We start from the raw sequence: 19,929 nt of genomic DNA, 5'->3' as shown, positions 1-19,929 counted from the left end.
CTGTCATTGCTAATATAAATTTAACAAAATATAGTATTGGAAAATAAAAACGTGGGTCCAACCACGAAAAATCGGACACTTTCTGAAGTACTGTTTCGGATATTGTTCAAATTTGAATATATTGTAGTCTTTAGTGACCTATCAACCTTTCTCGGTCCATCCCATTGTGTGCGGCCGGCCGAGGCTGTATATTGCGGTGCAGTGTTCACTTCAAATAATTTTAATTTCGTCAATTACAAAACATTTTTTCAAATGACAACATTTTTAGTAGATACTCTTATGTGTTCTCTATAAGCTTCTAAAAACTCAATTTTTTCTCGTCTGTGAAGTCAACAATTTTTAAAATATCGAAAAATCTTATGAGATTCGTTCATTCATTTACTGAAGACTACAACATATTCAAATTTGAACGACAATCACGAAAAAATATTAAAAAATTAAATGTAATATATACCTGTAGATATTTCGTTTTTTATTTTTGATTGTAAATCTTCATACATTTTGGGTATGATCCTCCGTGAAAACGTGGTCCGTGAAGGAATTTCATACCTCGGTTCTACGATATTAATAAAAGACCGAAATCCAATGTCGTCCACTATGGAGTACGGTTGCAAATCCAATGCAATAATTTGTGCAATTCCTTCTGTAAGTTGCTTCGATCTACTTGAATTTTTGTCGAAGTATGCAATATTTTTATCTTTAACAGATTCAGTTTCGATTTGCGTGGTCGTGGGCAAATGAATTACACTACCATGCACAGCTTTCAAATGGCGCAGTAGTGAGCTGGTATTGCCGTATTTTAATTTAAATTTCTTATCACAAATATTACATTGTGCTTCTCCACGACCAATTTTTAAAAAATGCTGCCAGACATCACTTTTGGATCGACTAGATCGATATGTCTCCACGGCTTCACTATCATTCATGTCACTACATCCTGCGACCACGACTTCCATATCTTCGCTTGCACGGCTTTCACACATCACTACGATATTCTGAAGTAATACTGATTGCTCGAACTTTGATTTCCAACTGATCTTCCAACGAAGTCACAAGAAAAACGAAACCTCGCGGGGGTGAACATTTCCTCCACCAAAATGTAGAATGGTGAGGTTTTAGCCAATAATTACATTTTAGGGCGGTTTCTAAAATGACGCAACGCCCACAAACGAAATACGTAAAATCTGGGGATGACACTGACTCCCTTGTATTTTTTTTTTTTTTTTTTTTTGAGGGATCTATAAATTATCGGGCCTCTAGCGCTATGTGTGGGCCTATGCTACGTCAAATCAAGTGCCATTGAGATTGAGAGCGCTACAGCCAGGCTAACATTCCCAAACAAGTCAGCTGATACATTCTGGGAATACTAAACATGTAAACCAATAAATTCGTCAAAGAGCCATTAGAAAGATTCTTAAAAATGTCATCGTCTACAGTGGACCGCAGTGTAAACCTAAACTCCTAAACTGAAATTTGTGCTGGCCATACAATATGCATGCATCGACATCATATGCAATGTTCAAAAAGGCTAATCTATCTACACTACAGATATTTGCAGCAAAGTTTGCAACGCATTAAAGGTTATTTAAAATATTTATTTGAATATTAAAATGGAACAATTTAAAAAAAGCGTTACATCGAATACAATACTCGACTTATAGGAATATTTTAACACTAGAAAAAAAATATACAATACATGAAAAGTCTAGTTTACAAATTTCTGCACTACATATAACGGATCAAATTCAAGAAATCAAGAAAATATTAATAGCAACAATAATATCAGCGGTAAGATTCTAAAAGTATAATTTTTTATTTTTAATTCCATAAATTCCAAAATTCACCTTTATAAATTCACCTTTATTCACCTTTTAATTTTTGTATTAGGTAAGAAAAAATTTAAAATAATAGATTTCTTCAACAAAACATTAAATAACAGAGAGGAAGGCGCAGAAACATTCGTGAACAAGAAAAGTAGCGAAATTAACGTTTATTTTAATGAAAACGTTGTCTTGAGAGACACTAACATTGTAGAGTGGTGGGGCCGTCATTGTACAAGATCTCCAATTTTATCATTAGCAGCCCAACGTTATGTAGCTGTACCCGCGACGCAAGTTACGAGTTAGCGTTTATGCTCTCCTTCAGGAAATATAGTAACTCAAACACGGTCGCGGTTAATAACAGAAAATGTTGAACAATTAAGTTTCCCACATTTTCAGTTAAATAAGATAAGTTAATTTTTAAAGTAAGTTAAATCACAATTAAAGTAAATGTATTAATATTAAAATTATAATATCTATATTTACATTTATATTCGTGTATATATTATATTAAACATATCACCCATCATTCAATATATATTATGTATCATATTATATTTGTCTACAATTCTAGACATCGTGTCAGGGTCTGTGCTACGATCGAGTGGGACACCGTAATTTTTTGGTTATTTATTGGCATGTTTGGACCTAAGAATTCGTTACGGATTTTCCAACGGGGAAAGAGACCAGCCGTACTCCACTTAATGACAATTGGAATTGACGCATCGCAGGCCAACACTCAGCGGAAAGGCGACACCAGATTCGGGGAAAGATCCTTGAACAAAGGATCTTTGTGCAGTGTCCTACGAGACTTACATAAGAATATGCCGCAGTCAGTAGGCGTTGCACAATTTCTGTCAGGTTAATGATAGTTAATTAATAAGTTATATTTATAACAAGATATGAAGTAAGTTAAATAACAGTTAATGAAAACTACTCCTTAAAAATGGTCATAATTTTCATATTTTCATACATTCTAGGTGTATGTAACTTCGTAAGGATATTTTGATGATATTATCGATACATATGCAAATTCATTCGGAGGAACAAATTCGTCAGAATGCCAGAAATATTGTCTCTTAAATTTTGCACGTGTAACTTGCATTACTTCAAAATTTAATACAAATAAAGATTATGCATATGTTTGCCAATTATACCTACGGTAATTATAAAAAAACCAAGTATATTAAAAATTACGTTAATTAAGTTATGAAAGAAGTATCATTATTACCATTATGTATTTCATAAGAACGCAGAGTTTAATCACAGGTATCGCAATAACTCGCTCGCACGAACTTGTCCGATTCTTTCCGAACCCGCCCGACGAAGTCGAGCAGGCAGCCCGAAACTCTCGGGTAGCCCGAAACTATCGGGTAGCCCGAAATGCACGGGCCGCCCGAAACGCTCGGGCCGCCCGAAACTCTCGGGTAGCCCGATGTGTCATGAAGTATCGCGCGCCCGAATCAAGCCCGCCCGACTGTCTGCGACCCGACCCGACGATTCAGGCGCCCGACAATCGGGCGGCCCGCACATCCCTATTGTCGACAAATCGCGTGTAAATATACATCACAAGCTCGAACATCCTTCGGGATAATCACGAGCAATTAAACAAAGTTTCAAAAAAATTGGTTACTTGCGAACACATTTATGAGTAACAAATAATTCTCAGAAATTCAGAGATACTAATTATTTGAAAGCAATTGGAATGAATCCTTTTACATATATCAAAAGCTAGGTAGTGGAACTCGATCGGCGAATTTAAACAAAAATTGTGAAAGTTGCAAACTGGAAAATTTTGTCTCGTGTGTTTGAAAATTTGAAATGAAAGGAAAATTTTTATATCATTTTATATTCATTCTTATTGACATTCTTTCTATAAAAAATGAGATTTAATGCCTTCAGGTATAACTCGAAGTAAAAATATTCATGTGTTCGAGAGTCACGGTGTTCTTAAAAGTACCCTAAAAACCGTACAGTTCTTAGAAATGTAATTTCAAGATAAACGGCTTTAAAGTTTTCAACGATGGTCCTATAGCTTGTGATTTAGGTATACATTCGGTCCTATAACTTCCGCAATTTCGCAAATATTTACGTGAAATTTTTATAAAAGTGTTCACGAACAACGAGGCTTTTAAAGTCGATTCTTTCAAATTACCACTATAACCCCTTAAACGTGGAATTTGTAGCTTGTTTTCACAAAGTTGTCAATGCACGTGAATCACTGGATCACCGTTCGATGCGACCATTAAATTAGAGCAGATGTCGTTTTAATATCCGGGGGTTTAAAGTCCCATTAAAAATGATTAAGCATGAAATGTTCTAATAGCAGATAATTTGAAAATGTTTATAAATTGTGGTAGTATACGTTCTTTATGTAAAGTTATTATGTTTTCAGGTCACGTTATGTACCAGAATTAAGTAAGTTTCGAACTCACACGAGAAGATATGAGATAAGGAACTACGTGAGAAACATGCAAATGGTGGAAATTCAGAGCAAATGAGGGAAGAATTTTTTACTATCTTAGTGTAGAAAATTTAGTAAGCATGCAATTAAACTCTGTATAGATTTCACGACGTTGATGGCTCGTGTAATTGTTGCGGCATTGGTTGAAATGGCCTTCTCGTTTACTTAACTGATATAATGAGCCAATTTTGTATACGCGTAACAGCTAAATTTTTATGTTTTATTTGTACAGTACTTAATCGTATCGCCTGGCGATATTTGGCTGCAGTTACTCACCTTAAATACTCACCTTAATTTCGAGGATGCGCTGCGATCATTCAAGATAACTATCGTGCTGAGTCGTCCATCACCCCTGCCGTACGATGAATTCCGGACTGTTCCACTGGATTCAGTACTCTCGACTGTAACACGGATTTGCTTCGATCAGGCTACCGAGAATAATGCTGGGTCCAAATGCGCCGGTCGAGTCCGCAATTTAATTTTACAAGTCGCATGCCGGAACTTGTCGCGAAGTCGTTTACTGAATGAGAATTGAGCAATAGTTTTTAATGGAAAAATCTCATTCGGAAATGACGAGGAACATCGTCGTATGCGTCAAGCACAACACGTCTGCATCGATTTAATGAAAACTAATTTTGGCGTGATCGATAATACGGTAGTATTTGTTGGTGTTGTTGCAATATCCACGACCATCGACGATTAAATTCAGAGTGATTGAATGTTATTGTCGATAAAATATTGACGCTCAAACAATGAAAAATTGAAATAGTTTATTATCTGGCGTTTCTAGTCTCCGTTCTCGGATTGTCCGTTGTAACGACGGGAGTTGATCGAACATAGTGTGTATTTATCTAAAAATCATAGTTTATAACGGACTACAAGTTATGCTGCGGCGGGTAGTAGCATTGCCTATAGCACCGAGTTTCTAACAGTTTAACGCAGTTTCCGTCTCATAATTGCGTCAAGTTGCATGACAATGTGAGACAGTAACTGCTCGTTACTTCAATGTTAATATCATTTTGAGAATTACCGTGTTAAAGTGTTTGGCGAGCAAGAATTTGAATTTAGGTATATTGATATAATTTATATTTAATTTTTGAATTTATAATTTGAAGTTAAGTATATTTTGCGATTAATATAATACATTTGAATTTAAGTATACTAATTAACAGTCTAGTGCAGAGCTGTCTGCCCGTACGGGCAGCGATTTTCTCGCCCTGGGCATACACAGAATGGCTGGCTTACTCGAAGCCTTGTCACAGCTACGTGGCTAGCCATGGCCACGGCCTACCCCCACTTCGCTAAGTTACTTGCCCGTAGCTGTGCCCACCAGTATTGCCAGATCAAGACTTGAGTCCCCACTCTAACTTCCCCTTCCACCGTACTATTCCCCACGCTTCCGCCGCGGTCCGGTCACGTGACGCGTTCCGCCTCTGGTACTGACAGAGAGAGGGTAACTTTTTCCCCTCAATTCATGCTCCCTTCTCTCATCCGGCGACACTGGTGCCCACGGGCATCTAGTCTAGTAACAACAGTGAAAATTGCATTTTTTAAATCGAAAACCTATTTCACCTGAACTCGAGTAGAAATTCCAAACATGTCCGCGACAACTTTCAAGCATATTGTCCCACTATGACGAAACAAAAGTGTACAAGTACCCGATTCTAATGTTCACGGTTTACGACTTATGGCACTGTTACGAGCTCGGTAGCTAACTTTGGCAGTAACGCTCGTGCCGAGTCGTGGGAAACGATCGTAAACATTTTCGATATACTTACGACGCCGTTGACAGGTGGATGTTTGTCGTATTTCCTCTCGTAATCCGCGCCAAAGTTCTGCGCCGATTAACCAGTAGGCGACGCTCATTATGATTAAAGGGATCAGCAGCAAGGTTCCATCCAAAAACAAATTGACGGCGAGCTCGGTGCCAACAGTCGGCCATTCTTCTCGACATCTGTGTCTTCCTGAAAAACAAGAGAGAAATACCGAACGCTTACGTTTTTTAATTGTTATTCGTGGACCCAGTGTCCACAGTCAAAGAAACTGAACGTGGGTTTTACGCGTCCATGATGAAAATGGCTAACCAAACTGTGAATGCATTAGTTGATATGAACACTGTTGTCGTGGATTTGTCGTGGAAAAAAGATTTGTCCCCCACCCTTCCCCTTCTACGACGTTATTCCCCTACTTTCTGGTGGCAAGCATCCCGACGCTTCCGCCACGGATCGGTCACGTAACGCGACGCGCGCACCCAATTCGCGTTGCGTCTGCGACTGCGTCGTGACTAGCCTGGTAATGACGGAGAGGGGGTAACTGTATTCTCCTCAAGTATCAATTCCCCTGACAAAAGATTACCAGGAGATTTATAGTAAACAAACAAAATTAAAAAAACACGGAAGCTGATATTGTTTGAAGATATAACGATTCATATTTATCTGAATTTTACGTAACTAAATATATTTTCATGGATATACATATTAAAACTTCCGCGATGAAACAAATTCATACCTCCACGTAAACTTTGCAGATTTGAGACAATCAGCATAGGCGTGCCCCATATAAGACTAACTATCCACACTATAGCGATCATTTTGTAAGCGTGGAACTTGGTTTGCCAGCGCCTTGATTCCAGCGTTTTGCAAATAGCGAAGTACCGTTCCAATGAAATTGCGACGAGAGTCCAGACTACTACGGACACCGACGCAACTGCAATCAAGAAATAATACAGCTGCAACGAAAATATTCACACTCCCCTTAAACAGGAACAATTGTTTTCAAAGTGGACCGAACGACTTCAGTCTGTGCGTGACGTTGGAAGAATTAGATTACTAAATCAAGTGTACAAAATTAATGAAAAATTCCTGTTGCTCAAGATTGCGAATGAAAATGAAAAGGTCACGACTTTTAACTATTTCGTCCGACCCTATAATGAAAATCTAGAACACACCTTTTGTCAGTCTAAATTACAATACATGCGCAAAGTTTCGTCGAAATTGATTAACGTAAAAATGGCAAAAAAATGAAAAAAAATTTTCAATTTCTGATTCTAAAGACAGTACCGAGAATGCTTTTAGGTATTGTGAGAGTTCAACAATTTTAACAAGTGAGATTAAGGTAAGGCATCCAATTACTGTGGGGGTGCTGATTACCTTGCTTATATTAATTATACTTATTTTCAAAGTATAATGAATATTGAAAAAGAGATATTAAACTTCTTATTTATCAATTAAAAATAAGTATAATTAATATAGGCAAAGTAATTGGCACCCCCACAGTAATTGAGTCCCGTTTTCTGTGTCATGGGATTCACAATCAAATTTCCGGAATTCTCAGTGCAAGTTAAGAACTGAAAATCGTGGCGTGTGTTCATTTTTTAAAAATGTAAATATACCGGTATTCCTTAAAGTTGCAAAATTTTTTATATCAATGCTACGCGGATTGTCTTTCTCATCTGGGAAATCATTAACGACAAGGGAGTTCTAATGAAAAATTCGCTATTGCATGCAGCCTTCTTTTTTTGTCACAGGCTGTTCGTTCAAACATTCGTTCGTGACAGCACACTTCACAGTGTATATTCTAATTTATCCTTCTCGCGTGTAGATACAGCGGAGAGATAGCAACTAAAATTTCCGTTATATTTGAACTGGCAATTGTTTTCCACTAATTCTGTTTGCAGTACGATGCCCGCGGATGTTTTTTGCGGATTTCAAACGTAAACAATCTATCTGAACATTTTGTAAACATACTTTTGTCTGTCAAAATACAGTCTGTTACAGAGAAGTGTGGACACGATCTCCTCGTAAACAATTAATCCTTTTTATAAACATTTTTATAAGTACACTTGGCTAACTCTCAGACAATAGATACTTTTCACAATATTTTTAAAGTATACTGTCGGAGATCGTTCTTGTAGATTAATTAATTTATATTAAGCTTTTGTTGTTACTCGTGTAACATTCATTTACTTAGCATACAGTAAGTAATTAAATTCCGATTTTGATACTCTGTAGGTTAACCTTCGGATTTCTGTCAGTTCTAGGCCTATGGGTCATTTCTGACCCACGCCGATATTTCGCCACAGCTTCCTTTCGATATAAGGCGATTGCTCGGGACCGGATTTCGTCGTATTGCGGATGAAGAAGGAGAAGAGGGGATAGCGATTTTCTTATTTCGAAATAAAAAGCATCGTCTTATATCGGAATAAAATTGTATATAATGACGGTCGCAGTAATTATGCGACCAATATTCTCAATTAGCGATTATTGCTATAAATCTAGGCATACTTTCAACTAACTTTCATTGAACAAGATACTCGCTGTATAATTATGAAAAAATGTGTAAGATGAAATGTAAAACATGTGCATGATGTAAATAAAATTTATACTATTATTAACTAGCCATCTTATTTGAATTGTAGTATTTCTGATAATACACCCGACACTACAAACAGATATCTCTTATCATTTATGGCTTTGATTGTTACCGGTGGTGCATCTAGGTATGAGCAGTTTATTGTTGCACGTGACCGATGCTTCATAGTGTTTTTATCTACTATTGCTGCATTCCCACGTGCTCCGCGTTATAGGCGATTCCTATCGTGAATCGTATAACCTAGTAGCTTGATTTAGTGTCTAGTAGTTAACTGTATCTCTGGTGTGGACATTATGGTTTACTGTATGCAGAGCGTTGATATTTCAGATTGCAAACGTATTTTGTGTAACGGTTAATTCCGATTCAAGAGAACTTTATGCTTTCCCTTTGCGATTCACAAGGGACGATGGTGTGCAGTAATTTACATCGTGCAAGTTTATATCAAATTTATATCATGACAAAATATTATTCGACTGTGGAGTTTTCTGTAAAATAAACATTTTCTGTGTCAATTACTGGAAACAGAAGATTCATAAAAACGTATATTAACTCCAATGTGTACAAAACAATGTAACCAGTTTTAAATTGTTCTAATATTTATTCATTTTGGTCATAATGTCTAGTCGTCTCAGTAATTGTTTTAACAGTAGTAACAATAGCAGTCGTGATTCAACAATATAACTTCGATTAATGTAATTCAATAATTTTTTCAGTGAATTATGCAGTGAAGTATTGATATAAATATTTGTAGAAATTCAGTACTGTATTTTACAGTTCCTATTTTACTCGAGTACGGTGCTTCGCTTTCCTTGCTTTATTTCCTGCTTTCACGAATTTATTCTGCGTTAAAAGGAGGTGTGGCAAGGTTTAAACAATTGGTCTCGGCAAAATGTGGGTCAAAACAAAGTAGGATACAGAACCAAATTTACAGAGTTAACTATGATGCTTCGTGTTGTATTACGTTTTGGGCTGGAGCGCTAAAGTATTTTAATCTTCGTTCGAGGATAAATCTACCTAGCGGAGGTGAACACGCCTGAGATGGGCGGATAGTACTCTTGTATAGAGCTTTTTGCAGCTTGAGAGATTCACGCTTCACTCCACCGAATTAATTCTATTACAGAGACAACGACATTAACACTAAATCTACGGGGCGCCGAAAGCAACTATTTCACTTTAGAAAAGTGCGAACGAACGAATTTACCGATTTTCACAATATACGTCTGAAGAAAGAAATTTGTTGAATAATTCCCCATAAACTGGAGACCCGATTACTGTGCCTATATTAATTATTCTTATTTTTTAAGCCTACTTATGTGAAAAAATCATAAACAGATATGAGAGAGGTTCAATGTGAGGATCATTTACGTCATAACATCCGCAAACTACATTCGACAAACGAAACTTACACGATAAATGTCATCAAATGAATCTCTCTTTGAATTCACTTTACCAAATCCAACGAAGTGAACTTTTCTTGAGAATTTTCTTGCTTCCTACGCTGAAGTACACGTCTCTTTTGTTTATCCCAATCTCCCGAACATGTTTGCCCACTTCCCATAATCCACGAAAACCCAGTATTCGACGGAAGAAATGAAATGACAAATATTGCCTCCATTTTTCGTCCTCGAAACTGATCGTTTGCGTCGTCGCGGCACCTAAAGGAGGGCGTGCGAATATGTTCGTTGGCTGCACTCGTCCGAATTGACGCATAATCCGTGAATTCGTTGTCGACATTTGTTCGGGGTGCGACGGTAAACCTTCGAAGTTTCGGAGTTTCCGAAAACAGCTAATTTTCCTTATGTTACATTTCGGGTAGTGCAAAGCTGGAAAGACGGCTTGCGGCGTGGCACCGGGGCAGGGGGAGACATTTCACTGCGAGACCCTTCGAAGTTCGTTATTCGTCCTGTAGGAAACGATAGATCGCGTCGGGGGATCCAAGTGGAAACACAAATAATGAGTGAAACAGAGAGATAGCGAATAACGAGCCAACGCAAGTCGCTTAGAGAGCACCGATGACAAACGAAATACTTTACGGTTGCACTAGTTCACTCGCGCTGAACGTGTCTTCTTTGATCGTGGTTGTAGCAAAGTGCTAACTAACCTGATTCGTTGGTGTTCGCGTTCGAGCCAATTATCAGAAACGCTTCACCGCTAGTATCTCCGTAACTGTCGTATCGTCGGGCATGTCGAGCGACAGTTATGTTAGAGGTGTTACGTTCCTTGTAGTGTGTCGAACGTAGAGTAGGTTAGCGATTGAGGAAAGGAAGAGGGACCGAAGTTAGACGCTTCGACCCTCTGCTTCTCTATCTCCTCCGCTGGCCGACCTTTGTCTAGCCCCAAACATAAATCGCTTGTTACACGAGTAACTGTGATCGTGACTATATCGTGTTTGGTGTCGTTTTAATTAGAAAAACGAGACGAACACGGCGCTAGAAGTTTCATAAAAAAAAAAAAGTAAAAAATTAGAGGAGTTGCAATCTTTTGCTTCGCTCGCATTAGTGCGAGTCTCACACTTACAGTGGCCGGGATAAAATTTGAACAGTTACGGTAGAGATGTTTGGGACAGTCACCAGATTTATCAGCGTGAAAATTAGTTTTCATGTCCAGACAAATAAATCCAGACATCGAGTACATTTAAAAAGAAAAAAAAACAGAGACAAATTTGATGTCCCATATGAAATATGAAAAGCGAAAAGTCCGAAAGTTGACCGGGTCTCATTGTCATTCGTTTCAGGTCAGGTTCACATCTGTGAACGCTACAGCGCACACGAGTCTAAAATTCCCTTGAACTTCAGGGCTTGAGAGGATCGATTTTATGGGGAGACGCACATCGCAATGGGCGACGAACCGTTGAGCTGTGCACGTGAATGTTCGTGCTCACATCGCGCCATAGAGTATAGAGAAACTCGATGGGACGTGTGCTTGATTTATATGTCTCCCGTCTATTAATTCATTTGAGCGTTTCAAAATAGATGAGAAAGTCCGTCACTGTCTTATAGAAAATTGTTTGAGAATGTAACGTACAGCGGAACCAAAAATGACTCGACCACTGAACTTCCGGTTCTCGAGAAATTGTCCATATTTGAACGTATGATTATTTTTTTTAACTGCACTCAAACTGCATATTAAATATTTTCACAACCGAAGGACACAGGAGGACCATCTTATACACCGGTACAGGTTGAACCGTTTTTTTTTTTTTTTAGAAAATAACTGTTTAGTCTCGTCAAAATGACTACACTGCATCCCGTTAGATACTCGTTTACAAAGTTTCAAGGTGATATTCGGTCTTTTTATAGATGAACCTCTTAGCTGGCGTTCGGAAGTGGTCGACAAACATAAAAGAATACAGTGCTTTTTCAGGTAATACGATTTCCCTTGTACGTGGATTTTTTTTCTTGAAAAACGACTTTCGTTCCGTATCAATGTACAGGGTATACCAAAATTATGTGTAAAAACTATCCGAGTGAATTCTTCACCTTCACAAAATTACGTGCACAATTGTCCTTGATCGGTTTTCTCAAGGTCAAATTTTTTATTGCAGCATCGTAATCTACTCATCGAGAGGATAAAAGGTTTCAAAGAAAGTATATGCCTCGAGTCAATCGTTTTCTTAAAAAACGACTCTAGAGTTTGGTGGACTTTTTTATTCCATATGTCTACAGAGTGTCCCAGAGTGGTGTAAGCGTGCAGGGGATGATTCTACATGAGAAAATAAGTCGGAGATATAGGATAATTTTCTTTTCATTCGACGCCTCGTTTCTCGGAAATTGAAAATTCTGCGGGCGCGAGTGTTATTGAACAGGAATCGTCTGATGCGTTTGATCACGATCTGCTAATTCTACTTCGTAAAAACGCTGGCCACGCGAGCTTGTCGGACAGTAAAAATCTAGTTTAGCGGAAAATACCGGAAACCAGTAGCACAATTCGTAAGCGTCCGTGTGGTTTGTGAAAACAATAGAGGGACCTTCTCTGCAGATTCTCGAGTACCATGAAATTCGAGGATTTCGTTCCGACTATTGGATACGGCAGTCGGCGCGAGTTGACGCGCACGAAGAGAAATACACGAGGACACTTTTTACTGTCGCATATTTTCGTCTATGCTGCATTTAATTTGTATTTTATGGCATTCCCCTAAACTGTATTTTGGCGCAGCCGACGACACGACAATTACGGAGATGCTACTGTAAATTGCGATTTGATTCCGAATAGATAAACATTAATTTTTCTGCGGAAAGTCCGAGAATTAATTTGTATAATTAACAGTTCGGTTAAGAAGCTTGAATAGGATAAGGGATCCATTTACTGCGGGGTAACAATTACCGTGTCTATATTAATCATACTTATTTTAAAATAAAAATTTTTTAATTTAATATCTCTTTTCCAATGTTCATTATTCTTTAAAAATAAGCATACTTAATATAGTGCGCAGTAATTGGTACCCTCACAGTAATTGGGTTCCTTACCCTAGTATCCGTAACTCGGGTTTCCGAATTTTGGAATCAGTACCGGGAAAGAAACTAATCGATCTGGCAGTTTAAGAATTTAGTAGCCTAATAAAGTTCTTTACCTTGACTGTGAAAGCACGCACTGAGATCACGGCGGCGCTTAAATTTTGTTTTCATGCCCGGGATCGACGCAGGTATCTACGCCGGAAGCTCGATCACGGCGGATCGTATCTCTTGCTCAACCGATTTTCTAATCTATTTCTACGGTAAGTGATTTTGCTCTGTGGAATTTTCTCTCTCACTCCCTATTCGGCCAGATGGCCACTTAACGGGGAATCCACGGAAATCTCACATTTCCTTCTCGCTACGTAACTTACATTAGTTCCCTCCACTGAATACCTGAACTGCCCGAGAGAAAGATACCATTGGCAAGGATAAAAGATATCATTTAATTCAAAGAACTTTTTCTTGTCTCCTGCGACGATAATACTGGTCGGTATTAAATTGTACTACGTATCACATACACAGGATGGATCACCGCCAATTCTTTCGAAACTTGCGGTGCAGTGCTATTGCAATTTATTTTGCATGATTGATACGTGCGAGGTAATGAATATAGTGACGAATGTTTAATGTAAAATTGTCATATGCAATATTATTATTGATTCCTCCGGCTACGTTACACCTTGTTATATTTATTATAAATAATTATAAAACTATTCGAAATAATCCTGGTTCGACCATTCAAATAAAAAATCATCTTAAATAAACAATAAAAATTCCGCAAATTTTATTTTGACGATCTAACGCATGAAATATTTTAAGAATTCTGTATAAATAAATGACACAATAGTGTATAATATAAATAATTCCAGTGATTCTCGAGTCGGAAGTTTGAAACTTTGAACGATTTTTGCACCTCTTTATAAGAGGAGTATTTTTACTGAAAATACATCCGAGTCTCTTCGTTTTAACTGTTTTCGAAATACTCGTTCAAAGTTCCATGGTATTCCACTTCTTCTCCACAATGTTAGGCTCTGCAGGCTTTCTTTGAGAAAACTAATTAATTAGAACAGAACTGGTGTAACGATGTAAATAGTTCCTAAGAGTGCCGTCTGCTTCGTATGAGTCAAACAGTTTCGCAGACGGTCGAGGAGGAGCGCAACAAACACCAGATTTACGAGGAGAGTGATAATTTAAAGAAAATATTTGAGTTGAAATTAAACGTGGACGACACGAGAACGCTCGTTACGTACGAAGAACTCCTTAACTAAAACCGTTTTATCCGATAAAATGATGTTCACAGTTCTCCATCTAATTCTGTTGAATAATTGCAAACGTTTGTACCCGGTTTTCAGAGACTTCAAGATCTTCTTTGGAAAAAAACCACGTAATTTATACAACAAACAAATCTACCAGCTTGTAAAACGTTGGGAGACAATTGCAAAAAATAGTGGTGACTATGTAATTAATTAATAGAACCATTATTTGAAAATCAATGGCTTGTGTTTTAATTTCAAACCGGACGCGACATTTTCAGTCGATTTTTCGACATTTTTGGGACTCGCCGTACACTCATTATTAAATAGAAAAAGAAATGATAGGTAATTATGCAGTTCAGCGGATTTTCTCAATGTTTGTTACTTTGCTATCGTTTTACTATCAATTACTATTGCTGCAGTTTCACTGATATACGTAGAATTTTGAAAATGTCTCGAAGACTTAATATTCAGGAGCCTTCTCGACAAGATCGACCTGTTATGTAAATTGCTTTTCGATCGTTGCGATGTGTTGGTGGAGACAGTCGATAAACGGCATTCCCATTCTGATGCAACACCGCCGCAGACGTGTAAGTATGTATAACCAAAATTCACTGTAGTGGTGTTCACAGCTTGTTTCAAATATCTCGAAAACTAAAGGCGAACGGCGACTATACAGAAAAATAGTTCACACTCTTAATTTCTACAATATATTAATGTTCAATAAGAACAGATAATAAGAATTTTTACAATGCTATTAACCCGTATACATGTCCCCATAATTACTAATCTATTCTCATTAGGGACCCAATTCCTGGGGAGTGCCAATTACTGTGCCTATATTAACTATACTTATTTCTAAAGCATAGCGAATATTAAAAGTGAGCTGTACAAAATTATTAACTGATTTTCATGAAAAAATTTAATATCTCTTTTTTAATATTCGTTACGCTTTAAAAGTAAGTATAATTAATACAGGCGCAGTAATTGGCACCCCCTCAGTAATTTGGTCCCTTACCCCGTCTTGGTCGAGTGTAAATTATTATCTCCTCCGATTTTGTGTTTTAAAAAATTGATTTTTTGCTGTTTACTAATTTCACTAACGAATGACTCCTTTCGGGGGAACGCGGCCATAAAAATCATTCTTGCGACGTATTCTTCGACCGAGTTCAGCGTGAACTTGATTCCCCAAACCATTAGCGATCTTAGTGTAGCAACTTTTGGAGCAGAAATCGTCAGATACGTTTTCACTTCACGAAAGATTACATTCTCTTCTCGGTTCGTTAATTTCTTGGACTGGCCGGGCCGTAATTCATTGTGAAGGGTTCGTGGTTCTGTGGTTTTTTGATTTTTTATTGCGTTGTCAACGAAAGATTTACCACCTTCCGGTTCTTCGATTTCCTGCGCAGTGCAAAAGAATCTTTCGAATTTATCTGCAGATAAGTCCTGCTAGTATTTAACGAACTTCTCCAAATTTATTACATTTAATACATTTATATTGCTAATACGTTGAGTGCAATATTACGATAAACATGTACAAATGACATGCGTATACTCGAGAAGGAAATGCATGTCGGAAACAATTTTTTGCGTTGCAGCTCGCAAGATTAATGCGGCAACTGCATACACTAAGCAGTTTACCGCAGTTCTTTCTTTGAAATGTTTCTAAAGATACGGACGCGCTTTGTCTTCGTCATAAATCCTCGAGAATAATTGGAAGGGACTGAAATCTGGAGCACAGACGGGTGAAAACATTCAATTTCTTCTGCCGTGCTGTTTTTCAAGTTGTTATCCAAGATCCGTGCACAATTTCAGATGACACTTTTTCAAAGATCAATTCTCCAACGAGCTTGAAAATTCAATGTCATTCTTTTGATTTTACAGTTTAACAAATAATAGTCCGTATTTATTCAGGTTAACTATAATATTAAATCCGGGCAAACGTAGAAGATTCGACGTAATTTTAATCGACCAACCTTTAATTCCATACAGATGTTAATCTCACTTACAACTTGAAAAGTTACTAAATCATTTTTATTTTTCACTTGTATTATTCACAGAAACAAATAATGTACAGGGTGTCCCAGTATCGGTGGTAAAACCGAGAAAGGATTCTACGTGAAGAAACAAATCGAAAATGAAAAATTAGATTTTCTTCACTTGAGGCTTCGTTCTCGTGAAAATCGAGTTCAACTCTCGAACTCCTGTACTTCGGATGAAGAAGACGAAGAGGGGACAGCGATTTTCTTATTTCGAAATAAAAAGCGACGTCGTATGTCGGAATAAAATGTATTGATGGTCGCTCGAGCTTATCCCCACCGTTACGGGTTACGAATGATTCCGGCATAGGATGCTTCCCATCGAATAACGCGTGTTCGCTGCATTTTCATACTCGATTTTCTCGAAAACGAAGCTTCGGATGAGAAAATTTTATTGTATATCTTCCACTCATTTTCTCATGTAGAATCACCCCCTTCTCGGCTGAACCACCGCCGCCCCTGTGTATGTACAATAATTTAATATACTCTGGTACGTAGAAAAATTTCAATTTTTATGAACCTAGACTGCCAATCTTTATGCAGAATGTTTACAGGTCACTTTATGAAAGTCAGAATTCAGAGAAAATTTTCCTCGGCGACTCTAAAATTTCCTATTGTAAAAACAAGGTAAATTTTGTACTGTAAATGCACGAAGACCTGCAGCCTAGTCATCGGTAATCGTTGAATACACAACAATGATGATAGTTCAACTTTTAATAATTTATATAAAATGTAGATTGCGCAGATGTGTTTTGTAGAAATGACACGAAAACCCAGAAGATTATAGGCCCCGAACCTGGGTCGTTCGTGTTGGATGGAACTTAATTAAATAATACGTACCCTGGAAGTACGATATAAGTTTGCATAGCATAATCCCAAAGATGAAATTCTTCAAAATCTGGCCAAGTAGAGTGAAGGGTATACAGAAGATACCGAGCAGCAGATCCGCAACTGCCTGGAAATTCAGAAAATGAATTTCAAACTTCTAATTAATTACTGGAAGGAAGTTGAAACCGTTCGACGTCGTGACCAGATTAATAAGGATCGTTTCGCTTAATTAAGTGGATTCTTATAGTCGAAAACATAAAAAAGAAAAAACATAAAATAATTTCGGTTGGATTAACACCATTTCTATCATACGAACAATTGATCGCTTTCATTAGCGGGACGTAAAATGAGTTCATTGGCTTATTGAATGGTATTGAGACATTATTTTAAAGCGTGTAGCCGCTTGTGTTTTACTTTCGGATCGGACACGAACTCTTTTGCAAAATCGTCTACTAGTTTTGACATAGTGCTTGTGCATTTCTTCAATAGAAAAATCATGAAATCCACATAAAAATCCGCAGTTTAATCGTGAGCACCGAGAATCAGGATTTTCATTGACCAGGGCGCAAATTATTTTTTCGCTCGTGGATTGCGGGGGACGCACGAGAGAAACGAAGCTTGACCTTTGGCGTCTCCTGCTCTAGAAAGGCAGAATGTATGCGGGCCGATGCGTTTGTTCGTTGCCGAATGTGGCCCACGTGAAATAGACTCTGGTGAAGGCTATTTTCCTGTTCGATTTCTATCCTGTCTGCCGAAATTGTATTTTCGTACCGTGGAATTTCAGCGACACAGACACATCGTGTCGTAACCGATCAAAATTGTCGCAACGATTCTACAGCGCCGTAAACTGTTCAACTGTTGCCAATCAATTGGAAAATCTGTTCTGTTTTGGCATTGTCACGCCGACAAGGTATTATAACAATTATCCTATGCGACGATATCGAATTTTTATTCAATGCTTCATTCAACGGAAACCCATTCACATGCTTCTATATTCAAACGGGAGGCTTCAGAGTTAATAACTTTTTCAAAAATTGGACCGAACGATTTGAATTTTCTCTTTTTTTTTTGAGATGTTAGAAGGATTAGTTTTTTGAAATTGCTGTTGCTCGGAATTTTGATGAAAAAAGTGGAGGTCACGATTTTTATCTGTTTTATTTGTGCTCATAACGAAAATTTGAAATGTGCATTTTGCATGAAAAAGCTACAGAAAGATTTACACTAATAGTAATTTCAAATTGCAGTTACCCATTTGTTGTCATAAATGCGTAACATTGGCACTGTTACCAATTTTTATATGAATTTGCATTTTCATTGGCAACAGTTGCAAATCTAAGGCGAAATTAAGAATTTCCAGTATCAATGGTTGCGGATGAAGAAGAACGTAAAAGAGGATAACTCTACGAAGCTCCTTATCTTATTCTCTTTAGGCGACTTTTATGAGCAAGAAATGCATAAAAATGTCAACCTAATGATGATGCACAGTTCTATTTGCAGTACTTGAATATCTAATGGTTGCAAAAAGTACCTGATATTAAATTATCCACGTCTTTCTATTTTTTGATATCAAACGAGAAAAAATGTGTCTTTGGTGAAGAGCTTGCTCGATATAGAATTATTATTAGAAAAAGTATTATTAAGTATTTCAACACTACTTTTCATATAACAAGGAAAGTGTAGAAAGTGGAACCACATTTACATTACTGAAAACCATATAATTATGTTGAAAAGAAATGGGGGGAAGAGGATAGTTCAGATGAAAATGCTATGAAAAATTGTGTTAAACTGATATATTCATTGATAACATATTTAAAAATAATACCAGACTTTCTGTCATTATTTGCCTTTCAAGATATATGGTATTTTAACATTTTCGACAATTCGTATGTTAAAAAACAATAAGTTTTCTATCAAAGCTAAAAAAGTAAAAAAAAAGACAACAAACTTTGAGAAGAAGAAAATGGCCATACCACCCGGAGGGATATACATATAAGCTGATAAAAATCGTGACCGTAGTATAAACTTAGAATGTTTCTTCAGAATTCATAGTTTTCTATAAACTAGCAATATCTCTACAGCGAACGAAAATCAATTTCATTTTCTTTCCCTCTTCCTTGCTTATAAAATGAAACTGTTTTTTTTTTCATAACAACCCTATAAGTGATTAATAGATTGCGGATTGCGGATGATATGTCACAAAATAATTTATAAATTATATAATGAGAACACAATGTTACACGCCGTTCAGGTGGTATTACATGAAACTGCTTGATTGTTTTATGCAGCAAATCTGTATCGCAGAATGAATACGTTTCGAGAGATGAAAATATTTATTATTGAAATTGAAAATACTCCGTGCATCCTGATATGAAAACATAAATTACTTAGGAATGGAATATAGTCATTTTGTCCAAACATAATTATGTATAAGCTGAATGATCAAGATACAGCTTTAAAGTTATTTTAATGTAAATAAAGTTATTTTAAAGTTAAAAACTGTTCTCTTCTTTTCTGTGAAAGTATTACAGCAAATTCAGTAAAACATTCATGGTATTTTAAAAATGTATTAGAGTGGACCAATATTTCCAGAATGATTATTCTTGAATTCCATGAATTTCAATATTCGTTTCAAATGCGTTTTCTAAAAGTTTCATAATGAAAGAGTTCATCTATATTCAGTTCAGACCTCGGAACTTCTGA

At 37.1% G+C, this 19,929-nt stretch overlaps 2 protein-coding genes across 2 annotated transcripts; both read right to left on the bottom strand.

The window, feature by feature from the left end:
• Nucleotides 1-454: 454 nt before the first annotated feature.
• LOC143364536 (zinc finger BED domain-containing protein 4-like) lies at nucleotides 455-2,175 on the bottom strand (the record flags this gene model as incomplete). Its single annotated transcript, XM_076804827.1, has 2 exons — nucleotides 1,544-2,175; nucleotides 455-1,238 (listed from the first exon to the last, which is right to left on the bottom strand). A coding segment is annotated over exon 2 (529 nt), but the record flags the coding sequence as incomplete, so codon positions are not given.
• Nucleotides 2,176-6,568: 4,393 nt separating this feature from the next.
• Nucleotides 6,569-18,504, bottom strand: LOC143364535 (gastrin/cholecystokinin type B receptor-like). Its single transcript, XM_076804826.1, has 5 exons — nucleotides 18,478-18,504; nucleotides 17,663-17,869; nucleotides 17,242-17,386; nucleotides 6,793-6,990; nucleotides 6,569-6,624 (listed from the first exon to the last, which is right to left on the bottom strand). Exons 1-5 carry the CDS (start codon nucleotides 18,502-18,504, stop codon nucleotides 6,569-6,571), a joined length of 633 nt encoding a protein of 210 aa, XP_076660941.1.
• Between the last annotated feature and the right edge of the window lie 1,425 nt (nucleotides 18,505-19,929).

This window comes from Halictus rubicundus, unplaced genomic scaffold (genome assembly GCF_050948215.1).
Source record: "Halictus rubicundus isolate RS-2024b unplaced genomic scaffold, iyHalRubi1_principal scaffold0656, whole genome shotgun sequence".
In the NCBI taxonomy this organism is placed as follows: Eukaryota; Metazoa; Arthropoda; class Insecta; order Hymenoptera; family Halictidae; genus Halictus; species Halictus rubicundus.
The sequence above is the reverse complement of the archived record's forward strand: the minus strand, read 5'-3'. Positions and strand labels throughout refer to the sequence as shown.